Here is a 20,532-nt window from a genome sequence, read left to right on the forward strand (position 1 = left end):
TCACTGACATTCAAATAAATGTCACCTGGCAGGACTGAGGCCTTCCATGACTAGTTTATACAGACCTTCAGATGGTATTTTGTATCTACCCTCAGAATTTACATCATCAGATGAGTTCAAGCTCAGTCAGGTAGCCCACAGTTTAGGCTATACACTGAGTAACAGGATACAAATGATTGTGCACTTAACACTTGAGTCAGTGTGCCCACTGAAATGATTAATAGTTACACTGGCATGCTCAGAATAGTTTGAGCTGCCATTCTGTAAAAGAAGATGGGGACATACATGAAGATTATAGTGTACTGAGCCAATTGGCTTCACTAAATAATGGACTTAATGGAAATGTTAAGATCGTTGCTTTATGTTCATTGTTTTATTGTTGACAACGAACACAAAAAAGAATAAACCCAACAAGTGGCCTGCATGGCTATTCTGAATTTGGCTACAGTTCAAAGTATATGTAGCCAATCAAACAATAAATAGTCACCCGACATCCAATCAAAAAATAGCATTTTTTGTTCCCTCCCTGCAACCTTGCACATCGATGCGCAAACACAAGGAGTGCAGTCAAGTTGAAATTGCCAGATCAGATGAATGCGGTAACCTCTTCAGTTTGTTCATTTTGATTTTATATTTGCTGAACAATATTACTTGCCTGATCAAAATGATAACGAGAAGAGACTGATAAGGGGGAATATAGGCCTGACCAAATTTGTGCTAAATTCGTGCATAGGCCTATTACATTATGCATATCTGCACCCATATTCCCATTCTTCTCGGTGGAATATCTCACAAACTGTCAGGATTATCAGGATAGTCACAGACGGGGACAGTGACGGGCACGGTGACTGGGATAGAGACAGGGGTAGGGTCAGACAGGGAAGGACATTCACAAACAGGGGTTGATGAACACTCAGGTACAGGGGTAGATAAGGATAGGGTTGGACAGAGACAGAGGTTGAGGGGGCCGGACAGACAGAGGGAGGCGGGGCAGATTCCGGCGGAGGTGGGACCAACTCAGGCGACTGGCCTGCGGGCATGGCGTTGGGTGACTCGGTTGAGGGCACAGGAGCGGACTCGGCTGCGGGCACCGCACCTCAGGGCTGGGCACAGGAACAGGCACCTCAGGGCTGGGCACAGGAGGCGTGACGTCGTGCGACTGAGCTGGCTGACACTTGGAGCCACGTCTCCTTCTGGAGGGAGGCTTGAGGGCAAGACTAGTTCCCCAGAATGCCGATTCCTCAGGAAACAGAGTCCATACTTTGGTCGGTTCGTACTGTCAGGATTATCAGGATAGGACCCAAGCGCAAGACTCCTCCAGGCAGAATTACAGACAAACACGCTTTATTAAGACACTACAATATACAAACTTACAAACGAACAGAACTCAGACAGGAAAACCAGCGAGACGAACCAATAAAAGACAGAGGAACAGGAGGGTAGAAGTACACAGACCAATTAACAGAAAGACAGAGGACTGGACGAAACCAACAAGATAATAACAGGGAACAGGTGGGAGGGAACCTAACGAGACAGGAAGTGCATATACGGGAATGGGTGGAGACAAAGACACATGACCAGACAGGTAAACACAGAGCCCATGACACAGAACCTATCCCACTGAATATTGTCAAAAGAGGTGTGGCAGGGTTAAGTATTCTCTGTCTTAACCATTTATTGTTACATTTTCTATCTTTTAGGTAAATACCATTCAGTTAAAGATCTGTCTGTACAGTTGATTGCTCAGGAGTTTTAGAACCCAGCAATCTCAAAAAAACATCAGGCAGTGCAGCAAAGTCACTGTATTCTCTAGAATGTATTGGGATAGCAAATTTGTTTAAAAATCAATTGTAAGTCAGATATTGGCCAGAGGTAGTGAGGTTTGTTAGTCCATATAAATTTTAATAAGGTAGAGTCTATCGCTTTAGACACAGAATTAGGTACATCCAACACTCTAGCAGTTAGGGTTTCTCAACGGGGGCGGTACCGCCCCCTGGGGGGCGTTTGTACAACCTAGGGGGGCACTGGGAACGTGAGTTTTTTTTTTATTTTATTTTTTTAATTTTAAACTTTCATAGTCTTCACATATTTTTGGTGAAAAAATAGGCTACCTGAAATAAATAGGCTATTTTCATTCATGGGTTTCTAACCCCTCTACCGTCCCAGCTACATTTTACTGTTTATCTATGCTCAGTGGTCATACAGTGCAGTTCGGGCCTGCACACGCCTGGACTCATATCCCCCAGCCCCAGCTATCGCCATCTCTATAGCAACGCCGATAAACATAACCCAAGTTTGCGGCTTTAACAGTTTAATAACCAATAAAAATGTACACAATTCACTGTGACGTCTTCATCTTTAATAAAACAACACAAACGAACATGGCGGATAGCAAGAAAAAGTGCCGACAGTACAATGCAAATTACATCAATCTTCCAGTCTCCTATAGGGAGGGAAAGTAATCTCATCGCCATCTAGTGGTTGCGTTCCTAGAGTTTAGCGGAGTGGATGGGATTTTTTTTTAGAGAAAATATATCTCGGTGCACATTGGGATCTTAATTTAATGCCTTCCATATGTTAGGCACTGGGGTCACCTCTATTGCTTCAAGTGGTCATACCTTATTTTTAGGATCAGTTGAATTGTTTTGAGTTTTTTGTCGTAACACGGTGATAAGGAACTACAGCTGCATGTGGCGTCACATGTTTGGGCTTTAATCTCTAACTGATCAATATGCAATTTGCTTAACTGGCTTAACATATTTTTGTAATAACGGGAATTGATGTAAACCGCGTGGTGATAACCTTTATGTCAGGATAACTGGTGTTGTGCTTCTACTCACATGAGCTGGCAGTAAGTGTTAAGTGTCAATGCTAACCAGGCTAATAAACAAACCATGCTACCGTGAGTAACGTTGAAGGGTAAAGTCACGTGACTTCTTTTGTAGTTCGTTTATGAAACAAAAGGAGCAATTTCGATTTTCTTAAATAAGGCAAAATAGGGTCTGACATTTTCACAGTTAGAATATTATTCCTGTATAGACACTGAAAAATATTTTTGGTGGATAACATCGCTGATTTGGCTTCACAATATTTTTTTTTAAAATAGGTCTATGGGACTTAACATTGTAGCTGCTCTTAGATAGGAACGCAACCACTTGGGGCGCTGGTTTTCACTTTCCCTCCCTATTGCTTCTAACAGTGGGCTAAATCTGCCTAATAATAAAATAGGCTCATAGGGACATTTTCTTCAAATTTTTTATCCCAGAAGAAACCAAAACAGCACAAAAATGGGCTCGTTTTTTTATTTAAGAAATATAGCATGAGTGTGAGTGGCCTATAGCCTACCCAGGGGTGTTTTTTTTTTTTTAATTGTGTGTGTGTGTGTGTGTGGGGGCTCCCAGAGGATCAAAGTAAAAGGTCAGGGGGCGTTTGCTCAAAAAGGTTGAGAACCACTCTATCAAAGGTCGCATTCTCCTCTCCAAAACTGAAGGCTTGTCTAAAAGCCTTCAGTTTTGAGAGGAGAATGCACCTTGATAGATAAGTCTCGCATTAGCTATAAATTAAACCTACTTTTAATTTTTGGGATGAGGGGGTGGAAGTTACACTGAATTCTTTCTAACTGATTTTTGCAAATGACTATACCTAAATATGTAACTTTGTCTGTAACTGGAATACCTTCAAATCTAGTTATAGATAGATACATCATCTTTTAGACTAGAGGGAAAAGAGCACACTTCTTAAGATTTAAATGTAAGCCAGATGTATTTGAAAACTCCTTAAGACACTCAATCACCTTCTTGACCTGCATTTCATCTTTGAGAAAGATAGCCGTGTCATCAGCTAGCTGACAACATTTTATTTCTCTTCCCAGTATGTTAATAACCTGGAAAGAGTCATATAAATGTAGAGTCAATATTTCCATAACTAAAAAAAAAAATGGAGCCGCAGGGTTTCCTTCCTTTATACCTCTAGATATGTTGAATCTATGGGTAGTGCTTCTATCTATCTCTAATATATCTAGTTGCGAAAGAACCATAGACAGTGGAAAGCAAAGATTGAATCTTTGGTGGAAAGAATGGAAAGAACTTGAAGGGTTGCTAGACAGACGTCATCTTTGCGCGACATGAATGAAATTTACCACGTGGGTCTCGGTTCCTCTTGTGGGTGAGGTAAACAACCGTTCTAAAAGACTTCTTCTTAATTCCGCTTTCTGTCTATACTTTTGTAATTCATTTACCCGGGAGACCCAAAGACACGGGTTCATTTCGCTCAGTGTTTTTCACCAGATCATGCCCTACGACCCCGATACTCCACCGGCGAAGAGATTTAAGCCGGGGTCTCCTTTTTTCCGCCTTGACAAGAAGCCTGGAATGCTGCTACCCAGAAAGGGAAATGCAACTGTACCAATAGACGTTCAGAGAAAACATCTGCCAATATATCAAGCAAAATCTCAGCTTATCAACCAGTTGAGACAACTACATAACGCTGTACTAATAGGTAAGAAGAACAAGCAAACCATATAGCAATTTTAGCGTTAGCTGCCCATGTTAGCTTTGTTGCTAGTCGCTGATGAGCTAATATCAAGATCACAGAAAGATAGAGGCTCTGTCTGTTTCCATTGGATGACTTACCCTCGCGATGTGATTTTTGCATTTTGTTACAGGCGAGACAGGATCTGGCAAGACCACTCAGATTCCACAGTACATTTACGAAGCTGGCATAGGGCGACAAGGCATCGTGGCCATAACTCAACCTCGTCGTGTTGCTGCTATATCTCTGGCAGGAAGAGTTGCAGAAGAAAAGAAAAGTCAACTTGGAAAGCTGGTCTGTTTCAGAAAGTTGAACCAAAAGACATTCACTAATCATCTACCTTGTTTGAGCTAATTAATACTGCGTGTTAGTAACACGAATCCCGTTGTTGTGTTTAGGTTGGCTACACAGTACGATTTGAAGATGTAACTTCTCCAGAAACCAAGCTGAAGTTTATGACTGATGGCATGCTTCTCCGTGAAGCTATCGGAGACCCTCTTCTTTTGCGGTACACTGTGGTGGTTCTGGATGAAGCCCACGAGAGGACTGTTCACACGGACGTGCTTTTCGGCGTGGTGAAAACTGCGCAGAAGAAGCGCCGTGAACAGAACAAGCACCCCCTGAAAGTAAGTTATCGCGTTATTCAACATGTATTTGTGCTGAGTGAATGATTGGGAGTTTCATTGTGGTAATTTTGTATAACCTTGTGAATTGTCATCCATGGCCGATACTATACAGCAGGGATGGACTGGGACAAAAAACGGCCCTATTTGGCCCAAGCGGCCCTCAAATCGGTCGGGTACACCTACTTAAATACAAAATCCTTGCATTACCCTTAAATATGCATATATTTACAACTAAGTGTCGTGACTCGTGGAGCACTGAAAATGGACAAATGTAGGCCTGTGTGGTGGAAAAAACTCACACCTACCCGTTCAATTCAAGACCAAATTAGCCCTCTGGTAAAGCTCGATCCAAGGAAACATGCTGAGACGAAAGTAGCCGTTGAACTGTCAATATTTTAATCACAATACTACAAAGTGACAGCCTGTCTAAGCCCATGCAACACTGAGCAGTAGAGTGAATGTATGTTCTGCAGAATATTTAACCCAATTTCAGATCTGTGCAGAATTTGAAGCTGAACCTTTATCCTCACAAAGGGGTCAAAGGCCCTCCTATTTCCTATATGCAACAATCCAATCAGAATTTGGTGTTCACCTTCTCAGTAGATGACTCACGTCTTGGCAAACGAATAAGGGATATGACATCAATCCACCTTACAAAGCTATTTGTTGTTGTGATCACAGCATGGCCTTAATATCATTACCATGTCATTACATGATTGTAATTAATAAGTCATCATCATCGTCAGCATGGCATGTCACACATGGCCTATCTGCTCCATCACTGAGTTCTTGTTCTCTCCACCACCTGCTCTGTCCCTCAGTATGCTTGCTTACATCTCCTCGCTCAAATTCAACGAACTTCAACATGTTGCTGACATAGCCTAGCCTACTTGCAATATTATATATTTGAAGCTTCTACATTGGTGTCATTTTTTGCACAATAAGCACTACCGGCACCCGCCACAATTTCTACTACGAGTAACTACTTTGATGCGCTCACAAAATTCTGAGCCAAAATGGGAGGGGTGGGGCCTGACGAGCTGTTATTGGATTAGTCCAGTGTCCGTATGGAAAATGAACTAATGGGCTGCTGACTGTCTTTCCTTTGAGCCGATTAAGTATATAGCCTATTTTATCGGCCCAAAAGGTGCGTCGGCCCACCGGGAAAATGCCCGGTATGCCAGATGGCCAGCCCGCCCCTGCTATACAGGTATACATGGTGATACTATACAGGTATACAGATTAGAATCAGGTTCAGTGAGTGTCAGCACATGGTAATTATGACTGATATGATGGCAGGATGGTTTAATGGTTGGTGCCGTCACATAATCTTGGGTAGTAGGTCTGGCTTTGTTATCTCGTTCAAGTTTAAATCCAGTGAGAGGGAGTTTTTTTCAGTCTTGCCTAAAGGCTGATGTGAAAATGGACTCTGTTGTAGATCACATTCATAATTTGTTTGTTTGCTGTGTCATCCTCTCCACAACACATCCAGGTCATCGTGATGTCTGCCACAATGGACGTGGACCTTTTCTCCCAGTACTTCAACAAGTCCCCCGTGCTGTACCTGGAGGGCAGACAGCACCCTATCCAGATTTTCTACACCAAACAGCCTCAGTCAGACTACCTCCAAGCTGCACTGGTCTCCATATTCCAGATCCACCAGGTACGTTGAAAAAAAACAAAAAACACCACAGTAACACTGCTATAGTGACCATGTTAGTTTAGTGGATTGGTGTTCTACAGTATAGCATGTGTATAACAGAAATCCGTTTTGAATTAGCTAGAATGATGGTCATTCTCTGTCCTTGTTTGTGGTTTATGTCACAGGAAGCGCCTCCGTCCCACGACATCCTGGTGTTCCTGACAGGCCAGGAGGAGATTGAGGCTCTAGCGCGCACCTGCCGTGACATTGCCAAACACCTTCCGGAGAGCTGTGGGCCCATGTTGGTCATTGCTCTGTACGCCGCACTCCCTCCTGCTCAGCAGCTCAGGGTCTTCCAGCCTGCCCCAAAGGTAACCATCAAACCACTTCTACGAAGGCCTGTTGCTGTGTGCATTGCCTCAAATTAAGACTGTTCACCACATAACGCTCTGGCTATGAAGACAAGCCTAATTAAAACCCATATGGAAGCTTTATTTCACTGAGGTCCATTTGAAAGAAGAAAAAAAAAATCAATCTTCTGGAACTCTGCTGATTTTTATCGGAGTTGTTTCAAACATAGGTCTCACCAATGACACTATCTATTCTATAAGGCCACTATAAGCGACCTTGAGTTTGAGAAAGGCGTTATAAATAATAAATTATTAAAACATACTATTCTCTTCTCCTTTTTAGGGCTGCAGGAAAGTTATCCTCTCCACTAACATCGCTGAGACGTCCATCACTATATCGGGGATCAAGTTTGTCATTGACACAGGAATGGTGAAAGCAAAGCGGTACAATCCAGGTACAGGAACTCTCATCCCAGTCTCTTCACTGCATTGTTATCAGTTATTGCTTTCCCAAAATTCTGTTTTCTCTGTTGTGCTGTTATATCCAGTACACATTTCTCAACTCTGTTGTTATACCGTGCTGGTGGTTGTTGTTGCTCAGTAAGCCTTGGTTGTGTAGCCAAATAGTGATGTTGTAATATTTGTATGAATATTAATTTTGCATTGAAGTGTTGCACCATCTAGTGTCTGGACAAAAAATTGTCCACTGTTAGTGCTTATGTGCTGGACAGTACTTTGTCCACTGTTATTGCTTATGTGCTGGACAATACATTGTCCACTGTTAGTGCTTACAGCGGGGAAAATAAGTATTGAACACGTCAACATTTTTTTCAGTAAGTATACTTCCAGTGAGGCTATTCTCATGAAATTTTCACCGGACATTAGTATTAACTTAGGTTATCCACACTTATTATACGGCTCTTCACAATGCTAGTAGAACGCTCCATTGACTTGAATGGGATTTCCCAACGTTCTACGGTAAAATAAATTCATGTAATTACCGCTGTCAATGGCAACGGGTTTTGTGCTGCTGATCATATCACTCCGCAAGTATTCCGGTCACTTCTTGCATTGGAACTTCATTCAAAAGTGAAAGCAGACGGTTGATCAGCTGTGTTCTAAAGAATGTTTGATTCAAGTTCAGCGTGTGTTCAGCGAACTATTTGTTTCTCAGCAAAAGCCACGACGAAACGGTAACAAATAAGTGTAAAGAGACATATCGCGGAGTTTATTTTTTCGGGGTCCGGTTCGCCCTGTCGGGACTTATTTTCCCAATAATGACCGGCGTTCTATACATTATCCCTTACCTATATAAAAATCCAAACATTAATGTCTAAAAGTAGTGTTATCAGTAAAAAAGTGGAATGGCACAGGGAAAAAGTATTGAACACGCTAAGAAAAAGCAGTACACAAAGGCAAGGAATGACAAGGAACAAACTGGAATCTATAAGTAGAGAAATTATCCCTCCTGTCTGTGCAAATTGATATAAGCTGGGTTAGTACATACTGGTGGGCTATAAAAAGTTTTTTGTTACCTAGGTGTCACACAAGAAACATTTCATGATGGGTAAAGGCAAAGAGCTCTCCCAAGACCTTTGCAACATTATTGTTGCAAAAACATATCAATGGAACTGGTTACAGATGCACTTCAAAACTTCAGAATCATCCCGCAAGCAGTATTGGAGCCATTATCTGCAAGTGGAAGAAACATCACTGCATCATCAACTGGCCATGCACAGGATCTCCTTGCAAGATTTCTGACCAGGAAGTCAGAAGGATAGTCAGAAGAGCCAAGGACCACTCTGAGAAAGCTCCAGAAAGATTTGGAGGCAGCAGGTAGTATTGTTACAGAGAAAATCATAGGTAATGCATTCCACCGCCATGGCCTCTATGCACGCTCATCCCACATGACCCTATTGCTGAAGAAAAACATGTCAAAGCTTGTTGAAAGCTTGCTACACAACATTTTAACAATCCTATGAAATACTGCGAGAATGTATTCTGGTCAGGCAAGAGCAAACTTGAACTTTTCAGATTTCATACTACACACCATATTTGGAGGAGAAATGGCACTGTGCATCACCCTAAAAATACCATACCAACAGTGAGTTTTGGAGGGGTGGCATCATGGTGTGGGCTGTTTTGCATCTCATGGTACTAGCAGACTTCATACAGTTGAAGGAATGATGAATGGAGTCATTTTGTTCTGGGAGAATCTTTACATCCACCTGGATGATGAGGATGAGACATGGCTATACCTTCCAGCAGGACAATGATCCAAACCATTCAACAAAGTAAGCTCTCAATTGGTTTCAGAGAAAGGAAATCAAGGCCCTGACTTCAATTCAATTGAACAGTTTTGGAAGTTAACTAAAGATCAGGATTCACAAGAGCGACCCCTGAAATCTTCAATATTAAAGGACTATCTGTTTAAAAGAATGGGCCAAACTCACACCAGAATACTGTGACTGATTAGTTTCATCAAACAGGAAATGCCTTGAAGCTGTCATTACGAATAAAGGCTTTTCCACAAAGTATTTAAGAAATTTCAGCAGGCATGTTCAATACTTTTTTCCTGTGTCATTCCATTTTATTACACATAATTCTACCTATGGACATTAATGTTTGGATTTTTTATATGAGTGGATTATCTCAGTTAATACGAATGTCTGGTGAAAATTTCATGCAAATAGCCTCATTGGAAGTATGCTTACTGAAAAAAATGTTGACGTGTCCAATACTTTTTCCCCGCTGTATGTGCTGGACAATACTTTGTCCACCGTTAGTGCTTATGTGCTGGAGCAAATCTATCTGATGTTCATCCTCTCCTGCTCTGCAGACAGTGGTCTTGAGGTGCTGGCGGTGCAGCGGGTGTCCAAGGCCCAGGCCTGGCAGCGTGCAGGCAGGGCGGGCCGAGAGGATTCTGGCTCCGTTTACCGCCTCTACACCGAGGACGAGTTTGACAATCTCGCCAATATGACCGTGCCTGAGATCCAGAGGTGAAGAGAGTTTCCAAACACACACAAAGCTTTTAAGGTGTATGTTGTTTGGAGTTTCCAAAAACGCCTCACATACAAAGCTTTTAAGGTGTACGTTGTTTGGAGTTTCCAAACACGCCTCACACACAAAGCTTTTAAGGTGTACGTTGTTTGGAGATTACTGGTTATGATAAGCCACAATGGTTTTAAAATGTTTTATGATAAGTTAGTTTGGTCAAGTTGGTCAACATCAGAGTTCTAGTGATTTTCTTGAGTGACTTTCACTGACTTTTCTTTTACATTAAATATGTATTTGAAGCAGTGCTTTGTTTGCCAGGCTTTTGTATGTAATTATTGTTAATATTGGATCGTTTTTTTCCCATGTAGATGTAACCTTGCCAGTGTGATGCTCCAGCTGTTGGCTTTGGGCATTCCTGATGTGCTCAATTTTGATTTTGTGTCAAAACCCTCCCCTGGTGAGGCAAAATACATTTCCTTAAGATCATTTAAAACTTTCCCAGCATGTTACATGTTACAGGCTTTGTGGCATTATTATGGAGAATATCTTACTGTGTTTGATATAATATGCACTTTAGTAGTACTGTAGTAATTTTGTATTTGAAATTTGTGACGCCTTGTGCTGCATTTTAGAATCTTTGGTTTAACATCAAGTACTAAGATGGTTTGATTGTGATTTGTACAGAGTCCTTGCGCATGGCAGTCGAGCAGCTGGAACTTCTTGGGGCTGTGGAGCGAAAGGATGACCAGGTGATACTGACCGCGCTGGGCAAGAAAATGGCCAACTTCCCTCTGGAGCCCAGATTCTCCAAGGTGAGAGTGTGAGAAAATGTTGGGTTACTCTGCTTTCTGATAACAGAGTGAGGTGTCTCACTATGGGAGACCAACTGCGGAAGCACCAATGACACTACGTCTGTTGAGGGTGTCTCCCATAGTGAGATACTGAAGGAATGTTTGAGAGAGGTGTTTTGTCTTTGAAAGCATCAAGACACTTAAGTAGCACAGAATATACCAGTTTTGATATGTCATATTGACAATGACCTTTACATTTATCTGTATTTGTTTCCTACCTCTTTTGTGTTTATGACTCAACTTGAAGAACTTAAATAGCACAACAAACACAACAACAGCAGCTATAAATAGACATAGCGGCAATAAATAATTATCATATTTTTTGGTAGTGAGAGCGAGTGTGAGTGAGTGTATGTGTGTGTGTCTGTGTATTGTCATATACAACCGTTGCTGATTCATGTGCCTTGGCTGCATGATGCTAATGGCAAAGATACTTTAGTTTAATGGTGCCCTGTCCACAGACCATCCTGCTGGCCCCTGAGTTCTCCTGCACGGAGGAGGTGCTGACCATCGTGTCCCTGCTCTCTGTGGACTCGGTACTCTACAATCCCCCTGCACGCAGGGAGGACGTGCTTTCTGTGCGCAGGAAGTTCATGTCCAGCGAGGGTGACCACATGACACTGCTGCATATCTATAGAGCATTCAAGAAAGTCAGTGGAAATAAGGTGGGTTGGCCACACAGTAGTGCTAGTGCCACATGTGCTTTTCTAGTTTCATAAATATTTAAAGCCTCCTAGTCTGCGTCGATGTAAATAACTCTATGCAAGATGGATCTGCTTCTAAAGCTGATTTTACTGTGTGTGCTATGGAACAGGAGTGGTGTCGGGAAAACTTTGTCAACAGCAGGAACATGGGGCTAGTCGGTGAAGTCCGTGCCCAGCTAAGGGACATCTGCATCAAGGTACAAAGACCTTGTCACTTGTCATGGTGTAGCTGTATTTAAGGAGAGCTCTGGCCATTTTCCACGCAGATCTCTGTTTCTCGAGTTCACCGAGTACTATTGGTAGGAAAAAAAAAACAATGAAAAAATCGGTGCTACCTAGCTCGAATTGCTGTAGCCAGCAGCTAGAGCTGTCAGGCAGCTACAGTGCTACACTTTTGGGGCATCTTTAAAATCCCCCCACAGTGTAACACCTCGAGAAACAGATCTATGTGAAAAATCGTGTTTTCCTTTAATGCCTGTGAACAAAACTTTAAACAGTATAATTTAGTGTTGTGTAATGTACTGGATTATATTTATTAAATTATTCATGTAAGAGGCTTAGGATCTTTTTGTTGGGGGGGGGTAGTAAATATTCAATTTTTAATGATGTAGCAAAATGTCATCCTATGCATGCAAACTTAATGTTTTATAGCAATGAAATAAAGATGATGTTATTCAGCACAGTATCCTACCTTTTTCCTAAATTACATACAAAGATAACAAGGATACAAGGAAGTTTATTGTCACATGCATATAGTTACTGGAAGTAAGAAATGCAGTGAAATTATGTCTGGTGTCAGCCTGTTTGTGCATTTATGAGGGGGATGAAAAGTGCAGTAGAAGAGGGATTTAGTAGATTAAGTGGCAAGGGCTGCATAATAAAGGTGGGGGAGGATTGGGATTGGGGGGGGGCACCAACAAGGAGCACCCAAGAGCAATGCATGTGATCACATCTACAATTGTACCTCTATTCAGAATGCCACAGTAAGATGTTTGGTCTGCCCTCATTAATGCATCCATCCTGTAACTTTGCCCCTTCTCGACAGCTGGGGCTGAAGTTGGAGTCGTCTCAGGCTGACCTGAGTAACGTCCGCCGGTGCCTGGCCCACGGCCTCTTCACCAACGCTGCCGAGCTCCAGCCGGACGGCAGCTACGTGGCCCTGGATACCCACCAGACCGTGAGCATCCACCCGTCCTCCGTCCTGTTCCAGGGCAAGCCGGCATACGTGGTGTTCAACGAGCTGCTGCACACCTCACGCTGCTACATGAGGGATCTGTGCCTGGTGGACGCAGAGTGGCTGCAGGATGCCGCCCCGGAGTACTTTCGCCGCAAGCTCCGAGCAACTAAGAGCTAGTGTTCGCCACAGGAGGGCGCCATAACCACAGTTTCAGCAAACCTCACCTAAAAAAACTGCTTTCCCAATGCAAGTAAGAGAAGGAGAGGAGTGTACATAGAAACACAGACTCAACTAAGCATGATGCTATGGTTTTTCTCATTGAAAAAAAGATTATGGCTTTGCAAACATCTGAAAGATTTTTTCCCTTGAAAAAATGGCATAAAACGGCAAATGTTTTGAAAGTCACTTTTCCCCCCCTTTAGATTCAAATAGTAATTTGCAGGGACATGAACTTCTGCTTACCCTGTCACAGTTTACATATTCAACACTTTAAGAACTGGTTTTGTATTCTTCAGCTTATCGCTGTCAGAATACCCCTAAAGAGTCCTGACTGGGAACACCCTCAGTTTTGGAACTTTTGGAACCAACTTGAGCATACTTTTACAGTCACCTGTATTTGTTTTCACCTGTGAAGAACCATTTTCACCTCCCCAGAGAAGTTTTTTCTTTTTGTTAGAAGGTCCTACAATAGGTTTTATTTATACCTCAGAACCTTCCTGCCTGAGGAACATTTTTTCAAGCGCACGTTGAATGAGAGATTCCATGTTGTATTCTTTGGAATGTTAGATGTTTAGCGTCATCTTAGTCATCAAATGCATGTGACTGAGCACTAGATAAAAGAACCGAAGGTATTGAGTACCATAAAACATAACAGGACCTGTACATAGATATGCTATGCATGTAAAATAAAAATATGGCCACTCAGGTTTTTGATACATTAAATGGAATGTATCATAAATTAAAATGTAATCACAAAGCTTTGGAATTGGAATAGTTTTTAGTTGTGGAGATGAACAGTACATTTTAGATCTTGAACAGTACATTTTAGATCTTGAAGAGCTTTTGAAATGTTACTTTAGTCTCTGTCATATTAACAGGCAGTGCAGCATCCATGTTTCACTGCATCTTCACAGTGCCATAGGACAGGATGGCAGAATTCACATGGAGATGGTAACAAAGGAATAATGTTTTAAGATACAAAAGGTAAAATGCAGAATTGTATTTCATGTTTGTTTTCACTGTGGCAGAGAGGATGTTTTAAATACCAAGAAAAGGAAATTAAATATTGTACTTTATATGGAGGGAATTCACTTTGTGCTCTCTAAACTGCTATGATATTTTGAGGATTAGGCCTTCACACACTTTGTGGAAGATTTTCTAAGAGGAAGTGCATGTTTGAATTATTCACAATGTTGCCATTATACTGAATGTGTTATTTAAATTCAAAACAATGTTTCTAATTAAAACTTTGATAATGACACGTGTTTTAATTGGGCGAATATTTGCTCTGTCTTTGTCTTTGACTACACTTCCCATAAGGAAAAGCGGCAGTGATCATATTGTACTTCCGGGTCCGAGGTTGAAGTTGAAGTTATGAGGTCATTGTGCCCTTTCCAAACCATCACACGTGTGTATAATAGGCTGGTCTTTCGTTGTGTGAGGTGCGACAGTGAAGTAGGCTTGAAACGGTCGGAATCAAGCTATAATCATGCTGAAATCAATTTCACGCGCAGTTAGTATCGCTACACGACTTTCAAACAAGACAGCAACAGCGTCTGCCACACGTACGGTAGAACCGCTCGTAAGGTCTATATTATGTGTGCCGAACTCGGCACCTATCCGGCCTTTCACCCGCTCTATTTGGATGATGTGCAATAATGGAGCTACGTCGGGGAGCAGAACAAGACTTTTCACATCCAAAGGGTTTCTTCCATCAGCATCCTGTGGATGTGGAGGGCTTCATACAGAAGGTAACTTTAATTGACACCACAGTTCCCAAATAGAAACGAGACGGTGAGCTGAGCTAATGTGGTTTGCTAACCTAGTAAGCTAACTTGGCCTTAAAGCTGTCAAAATGGTGATATTGGTTGGTTCAATAGGTTAATATTAGCAAATAAACGGAGTAGGTTATGCATGGTGTCAACACCTTGTTCGATAAATAGTAGGCCTAATGCTAGAACAACTTCCTGTACCACGGTACTCTTTTATGTCCTGTGATTTGGTCATTAACTTCGATCAGCGTCAACCTCATGCTGTCCTATGTTTAAGTTGGTTTATGCAGGTCAGGTTTCACAGTATGGCATCAGCTTTAGTGTAATGAAAGCGTTTGAATTCAGTCTTGGCCAAATGCATGCATGGAGGTATTTTGTCTGTATGTAACATTAGCTGAAAGCTATAGGGCACATGCCTTGGCAACATGTGACCTTGAGTCTGACGAATAATGTAACCCTCGGAATGAAGTACTGTTTCATCATCTCTGACTGTAATCATTCATCACTTGTTTTGAAGGCCCTTCGTTCTGATTCAGACCTTGTATCTTACTAGTTATGTTCTCTACTACTGTAGTTTTGATGTGAGATATATTGTCAGGTAAGTATCAAATTGGTCGTGGACTAATTAATTGCAGATTATCTCTAGTCACACTCAGATGAGGCCTGATCTTGTTCGTGTTTTATGTAATTTCAGTATGCCCTTACTCCATGCAAAATCATTGTTTCAGGTGACAAAGCCTTTGGAGAGTTTCTAAACGATGAAATCAAAGAGGAGAAGAAAATTCAGAAAAACAAGGCACTCCCCAAAATGTCTGGAGGATGGGAGCTTGAATTAAATGGCACAGAGGCTAAACTTGTTAAATCCCTTTCAGGAGAAAAGTAAGTTATAGGAATTAACATTGTTAACCACTGTTTGATCCACTGTTTTGTAGGGTTGGCACGGTTCGGTTTTAGGTTCACTGTTTTCGGTTCTATATGGTGGTTTTTTTTTTTTTTTTTTTTTTTTAATCTTTATCACTTCAGCATATGATTGCTTAATTGTCCACCATTTAGGCTACAGTATTAGTATAGTTATATCATGTAATCATGCACAACCTGAAAGAATTTGACTTGATTTTAAGCACATAATTGAGACAGATAGATAGATAGACTTTATTGATCCCCCAAGGGGAAATTCAAGGTCTCGGTAGCATACAGAGACCTCTAATCTCTGAGGAAAGGTGACCATCTCTGAGGAAAGGTGAGATTTTGATACAGCAAGAGTGAAAACATTGAAACATTGAAACATGCTTGTCATTTATTTGCCAAAAAGTAGAATGTGTTATTGCCATCTATAGGAACGTTTGTGCCTTTTTAGCACACGAAGATTGACTGAAATATTACGAAATATTTTATTTCTACACATAGCGTAGCCTATCCGAGCAATGCAAGATAGCTTCTAGGCTACCACATAAGTGACAAGTCCTGTAAAGGCACATTTCTCTTCTGTCTCTGCCGAATCTGAACGCTCCTCTAGTTTCTCTCAACAGGGCTATTTGCTTACTGAAACTGAACGTTAGATCTTCCATGTGAGGAGGACCCAGCACACATTTTAATGATATTTTATTTTCGAGGGCTTTTGAGATCTGGGGTTATTACCTTACAGTAAAAATTAATTATTATTAGCCTACTACACGTCTCCCCTGCACACATGAGCGTTCATCAGAGCCGTGCCACTGGAGAAGGGGCCGCTCATATAGCACACTCCCCTTAATTATTTCAAATATAGACTTGGTTGCGACTTCCAAACAGTTTTTGTGAGTGCTACATTGTTATTTGGGAAACTGCGAGTAAGGGGCTGCGACCGCACAGACCAGACTGCTGAAGTGCCGCAAGGTATATTTACTCACAATATTCAGACTGGCCTAAAACGTTAACGGCCCAGCGGGAATCCTCCTAATTAGCCAAACCAGGCCTGCACTAACATAATGAACACGTCTTGCACAATGCTTGCACACAGTCATAGTTCTATCTACCGTTTGCTTGCCACTGTCATCAAAGGTAAACTTAAATCCAAAATGTCAAACAGTTATTTTTTTTTTTCATTAACCGTGCCACCGTACTGTTTTGGTATGGCCATTGCAATTATTTGTGCAGTTGCTCTCCTCACTTCAGTCTGTCATGTTGTGGTCTTTTCTTTCAGAGTGACCATAACTTTCAATGTCAACAACAGCATCCCTCCCAATATGGAGGAGGAGCCAGAGCAGGGACAGAAACCTGCAGACAATGAGGTAGTCGAATCTGTAATTCACTGTAATAATCTAGGTTATGTTACACACACCATTTCATTTTTAAAAATTTGTTTCTCTTACTTTTGTACCAGCCGGAAATTGTATCAACACCCAACTTTGTTGTGGAGGTGACAAAACAGTCAGCAAGTCAAGCCTTGGTGTTTGACTGCCACTTCCCTGAGGATGAGGCAAGTCTGCCTGTCTTAAAATGCATACTTCTGTGTCTGCCTTTGTCAATGCAACTGTGGAAATATCAGCTACATTTGATACTGCTTCGTCCTACGTTTGAACACAGAGTTTGGACATACTAAACTGAGAAGTTCTCCTCTATCTTCTTGAACAGGTTAGCCATGGTGAAGGTGAGGAGGAGAGTGATATTTTTGCCATTCGTGAAGTTAGTTTTCAGCCAACGGGGGAAACTGACTGGAAGGAAACCAGCTACACCCTCAACACAGACTCTTTGGACTGGGTAAGGGTCTACTTACTGTCTATCACTGTTTCTGTTGGCCAACCAGTTGTTAGATAAACATTCAGAGCAGTAATGTTGACCTGGTTTACAGTGTTACATAGAATGTTTTCCTTTTTACAAATACTCTGAATGTGTACACATGTACTCTATATTTTTTTGCCGATATTTGGACATTTGTTTTCCCCTCTATTTCCCCTCTAAAATGTAGGCTAACACTAATAATAGTTGAGAAATGTTGTGTATCTTAACAAAAACATGTATTGAACATTAATGATCTCTTTCTCCAATATGCATGTTGTGTCTTCACTGCACTTATATAGCCTACTTTAAATAAAAACAATGTATACACTGTAGGCTATATTGAATAAATGAAACGGGTAATAAAAAAAAACAACTATACTTTTAGATGATCGTTAGTCATTTTCTTGTATAGTATCTTAATCTTCAAGACATATACTTGCATTAGTCCATGGACATTACAGTTTAATAGGCTACATTTTGGAAAAGAAAAACAATAATGATTGAGTGCTTTATAGTTAATAGTAGGCCTAGTCGTATAAAGCTTAAATAATTTAAACTACCTTCCCAAAACGGTTCTGCAACGTGCTTTTTATTTTTTATTATTATGTTTGTTGGCAGACACTTACCAACCAAACAGACATAATCTAGTGGTCACAACAACAAACGACAAAAAGAAAACTTTGTTGAACCCATAGCCTGCATACAACATTTAATGAGGAAGGTAACTGCACGTAGTAATGTGCACTTTGTTGCTGGACATTTCAACAAATTGCTTGAGTTTCCGTTAAGTTGCATTAGAAGGGACATTGTCAGCATCAACTCTAATAAAGTGTCATCATTTTCTTTGGTAATTAGACATTGAGATACTTTGCCACTGTAGCCTTTGCCTCATGAAGGAGGAGAACGGCCGTTAAAGTACACTCAGCAGCAGCTCCTAAACAGTAACTGAATTGCTTTGTTTTTTTTCAAAGTAACAGCAAATATCACAGATATAGGCTTGTAGTGATTGTGCTGTTTTGCAATCTAATAATTGAGGTGAAATTGTGCAGTTTCACCAGCATATATACGATGTTGTGTATGCACAACACATTCATATTTGGAGCTCCTATGAGCATGTCTGTGCCAGCATACACCATCAGGGGGAAAAACAAGACGCAATTTAAATGTGCGGTGTTTTGAACTCCCTAGGCCCTGTATGACCATCTGATGGACTTCCTTGCTGACCGTGGAGTTGACAACACCTTTGCTGATGAGCTGACGGAACTCAGCACTGCGCTGGAGCATCAGGAGTACATCAAGTTCCTGGAGGATCTCAACGGATTTGTAAAGTGCAACTGATGTGAAAGGCCCTTTTTAGGGTTTCTGTACGTTTCCCAATGTAAAGCTACCACCCCTTAATTATTGTTGAAAAGAGGAATGAAGTCGTAGTGTTATTTTTTATTACACTGAAGTTATTAAATTTGTGCCCTTGTTCTTGTTGACAAGCCTCTTCTTCAGTTCACCTGTTTAGCACACACTTAATATTATTAAGATACATCAGAATTCATCCTGTTTTCAGGGACATGTATGAGTGACTAAACTGAACTGAAGTGAGTTAAAGTGAAGTGCTATTCACATGACATTTCTTGGCAGGAGGCCTTTTCGGCAAATCCAAAAGTGCCAACCAGGCTGTTTGTGAACTGGCCTTAGGAAGGCATGCACTTGGAGCCAGGTGGTTTGGTAATGGTCAACTGGTTTAAATAACAATAGGGAGTAAAAACAATGGTTGGTGTAGTTATACAGCCAAAGTTAAGGGAGTCATCTTGTTTTGTGCACAGGAAACATGAAATCACTTTCCATTCCATTACAAGATGAAAAACGGTAATTTTATTCTTACAAACACTCTACATAAGTATTGGATTCTAAAGTCCATAAGAATCGTGTTAATTTATACAAGCAGCAATCTGCTTCTGGTTTTATCATGTCTTAAAGAATGGAATGGCTTATAATTGATTAATTGAATAAAACACTTCTCTAACAGGAAAATGACAATACCCATGATTCTCTTGAACAACAGTTAATTCGTTTGAACGTGTGTGGACATCCATAATATAAACATGACCGGCCATTAGAAATGAATAGGTAAGAAAAACTGTCAGCATATAAAATTGAGTCCAGGCACATACCTATTATACAGTATAATAATAGTTGTTTTACCTGTGGGAGGAGGGAAGAATAATCCTTGTTCCAAACTGAAATCCAGCCCTGAATTTTATGTTTTCCTCAATTTGGCCACTAGGGAGATGTGTCCACCTATTTACAGTGGAGTTTTCTATGGGACCACTGTTAAAAGTGCCACTGAGATGGGAAGAGCAGGTTGACAGAATTTGGTTTCTTTTCAGGGCGAAAGAAAGATATGGCACTATCATTTAAAAGGTAGGCTGTAGGCACACAGGCCTACTCTAAAAGACAACTATGCTCTTACAAAACTTGAACCCCATTGGAATTCTCCATGACATGCCCTGCTGCATAGTAGTGTATCTGGAGCGGAGGGTATGCTACCTAATGGAGAGGATTGTAGGCTATGTAAACTAGTCAGACTGCAGTTAGGTTATACAGTTGGTAACAAAAACAGTCCACCAATTTTAGAATAGGCCCAAATATCAGTCTATTATTATATTCAGCTGTTCCAACGACATATCAGCCACACAGATAGCCTACAGTGGGCCATGGGAGTCAACAGAACACGGCTACTTGTGTTCACAGTCAAATTGGACTGATTTACATTTTTTTCTCTCTTTAAAAAATATTGTTCATTTTATTCTGACTACCACGAGGCTCCATGACTTTGTTAACACATGGCATCTGAACACACAAAACAAATGATAATTTTCCTAACAATTTGGGTGTTTTATTTAACTTTAG

At 41.1% G+C, this 20,532-nt stretch overlaps 3 protein-coding genes across 4 annotated transcripts in view; 2 read left to right on the plus strand and 1 right to left on the minus strand.

The window, feature by feature from the left end:
- The window catches only part of p2rx1 (purinergic receptor P2X, ligand-gated ion channel, 1), a 28,852-nt gene extending 24,154 nt beyond the window's left edge, over window positions 1-4,698 (minus strand). The window contains exon 1 of the mRNA XM_048230811.1: window positions 4,632-4,698. The gene's annotated coding sequence lies outside the window, so the exon portion shown is untranslated. The remainder of the gene's footprint in view (window positions 1-4,631) is intronic.
- dhx33 (DEAH (Asp-Glu-Ala-His) box polypeptide 33) lies at window positions 3,656-14,355 on the plus strand. 2 transcript variants are annotated; one of them, XM_048230756.1, is made up of 13 exons: window positions 3,656-4,169; window positions 4,287-4,497; window positions 4,664-4,824; window positions 4,929-5,156; window positions 6,649-6,819; window positions 6,984-7,169; window positions 7,492-7,603; window positions 9,988-10,147; window positions 10,514-10,602; window positions 10,830-10,957; window positions 11,458-11,661; window positions 11,811-11,897; window positions 12,746-14,355. In XM_048230756.1, the coding sequence occupies exons 1-13, from the start codon at window positions 4,128-4,130 to the stop codon at window positions 13,052-13,054; spliced, it is 2,088 nt and encodes a 695-aa protein (XP_048086713.1). In that variant the 5' UTR covers window positions 3,656-4,127; the 3' UTR covers window positions 13,055-14,355. The 2 variants fall into 2 exon arrangements, with proteins under 2 accessions (XP_048086713.1, XP_048086706.1); XM_048230749.1 differs by having other exon boundaries at window positions 3,656-4,497.
- A 121-nt stretch (window positions 14,356-14,476) lies between these two features.
- Window positions 14,477-19,107, plus strand: LOC125288905 (complement component 1, q subcomponent binding protein). Its single transcript, XM_048235615.1, has 6 exons — window positions 14,477-14,847; window positions 15,597-15,747; window positions 17,051-17,138; window positions 17,231-17,326; window positions 17,482-17,607; window positions 18,817-19,107. The coding sequence occupies exons 1-6, from the start codon at window positions 14,586-14,588 to the stop codon at window positions 18,964-18,966; spliced, it is 873 nt and encodes a 290-aa protein (XP_048091572.1). The 5' UTR covers window positions 14,477-14,585; the 3' UTR covers window positions 18,967-19,107.
- The last annotated feature ends 1,425 nt before the right edge of the window (window positions 19,108-20,532 follow it).

The sequence above is a fragment of the Alosa alosa genome, chromosome 2 (assembly GCF_017589495.1).
Source record: "Alosa alosa isolate M-15738 ecotype Scorff River chromosome 2, AALO_Geno_1.1, whole genome shotgun sequence".
Lineage (NCBI taxonomy): Eukaryota > Metazoa > Chordata > Actinopteri > Clupeiformes > Clupeidae > Alosa > Alosa alosa.

Bases quoted from the DNA above. Each gene is read 5' to 3' on its own strand.
- dhx33 (XM_048230749.1), top strand. From the start codon at position 4,128: ATGAAATTTACCACGTGGGTCTCGGTTCCTCTTGTGGGTGAGGTAAAC. The intron at 4,825-4,928 runs GTCTGTTTCAGA...TGTTGTGTTTAG, and splicing joins AAAGTCAACTTGGAAAGCTG to GTTGGCTACACAGTACGATT. The intron at 11,662-11,810 runs GTGGGTTGGCCA...GCTATGGAACAG, and splicing joins AGAAAGTCAGTGGAAATAAG to GAGTGGTGTCGGGAAAACTT.
- LOC125288905 (XM_048235615.1), top strand. From the start codon at position 14,586: ATGCTGAAATCAATTTCACGCGCAGTTAGTATCGCTACACGACTTTCA. The intron at 15,748-17,050 runs GTAAGTTATAGG...CTTTTCTTTCAG, and splicing joins AAATCCCTTTCAGGAGAAAA to AGTGACCATAACTTTCAATG. The intron at 17,327-17,481 runs GCAAGTCTGCCT...CTTCTTGAACAG, and splicing joins GCCACTTCCCTGAGGATGAG to GTTAGCCATGGTGAAGGTGA.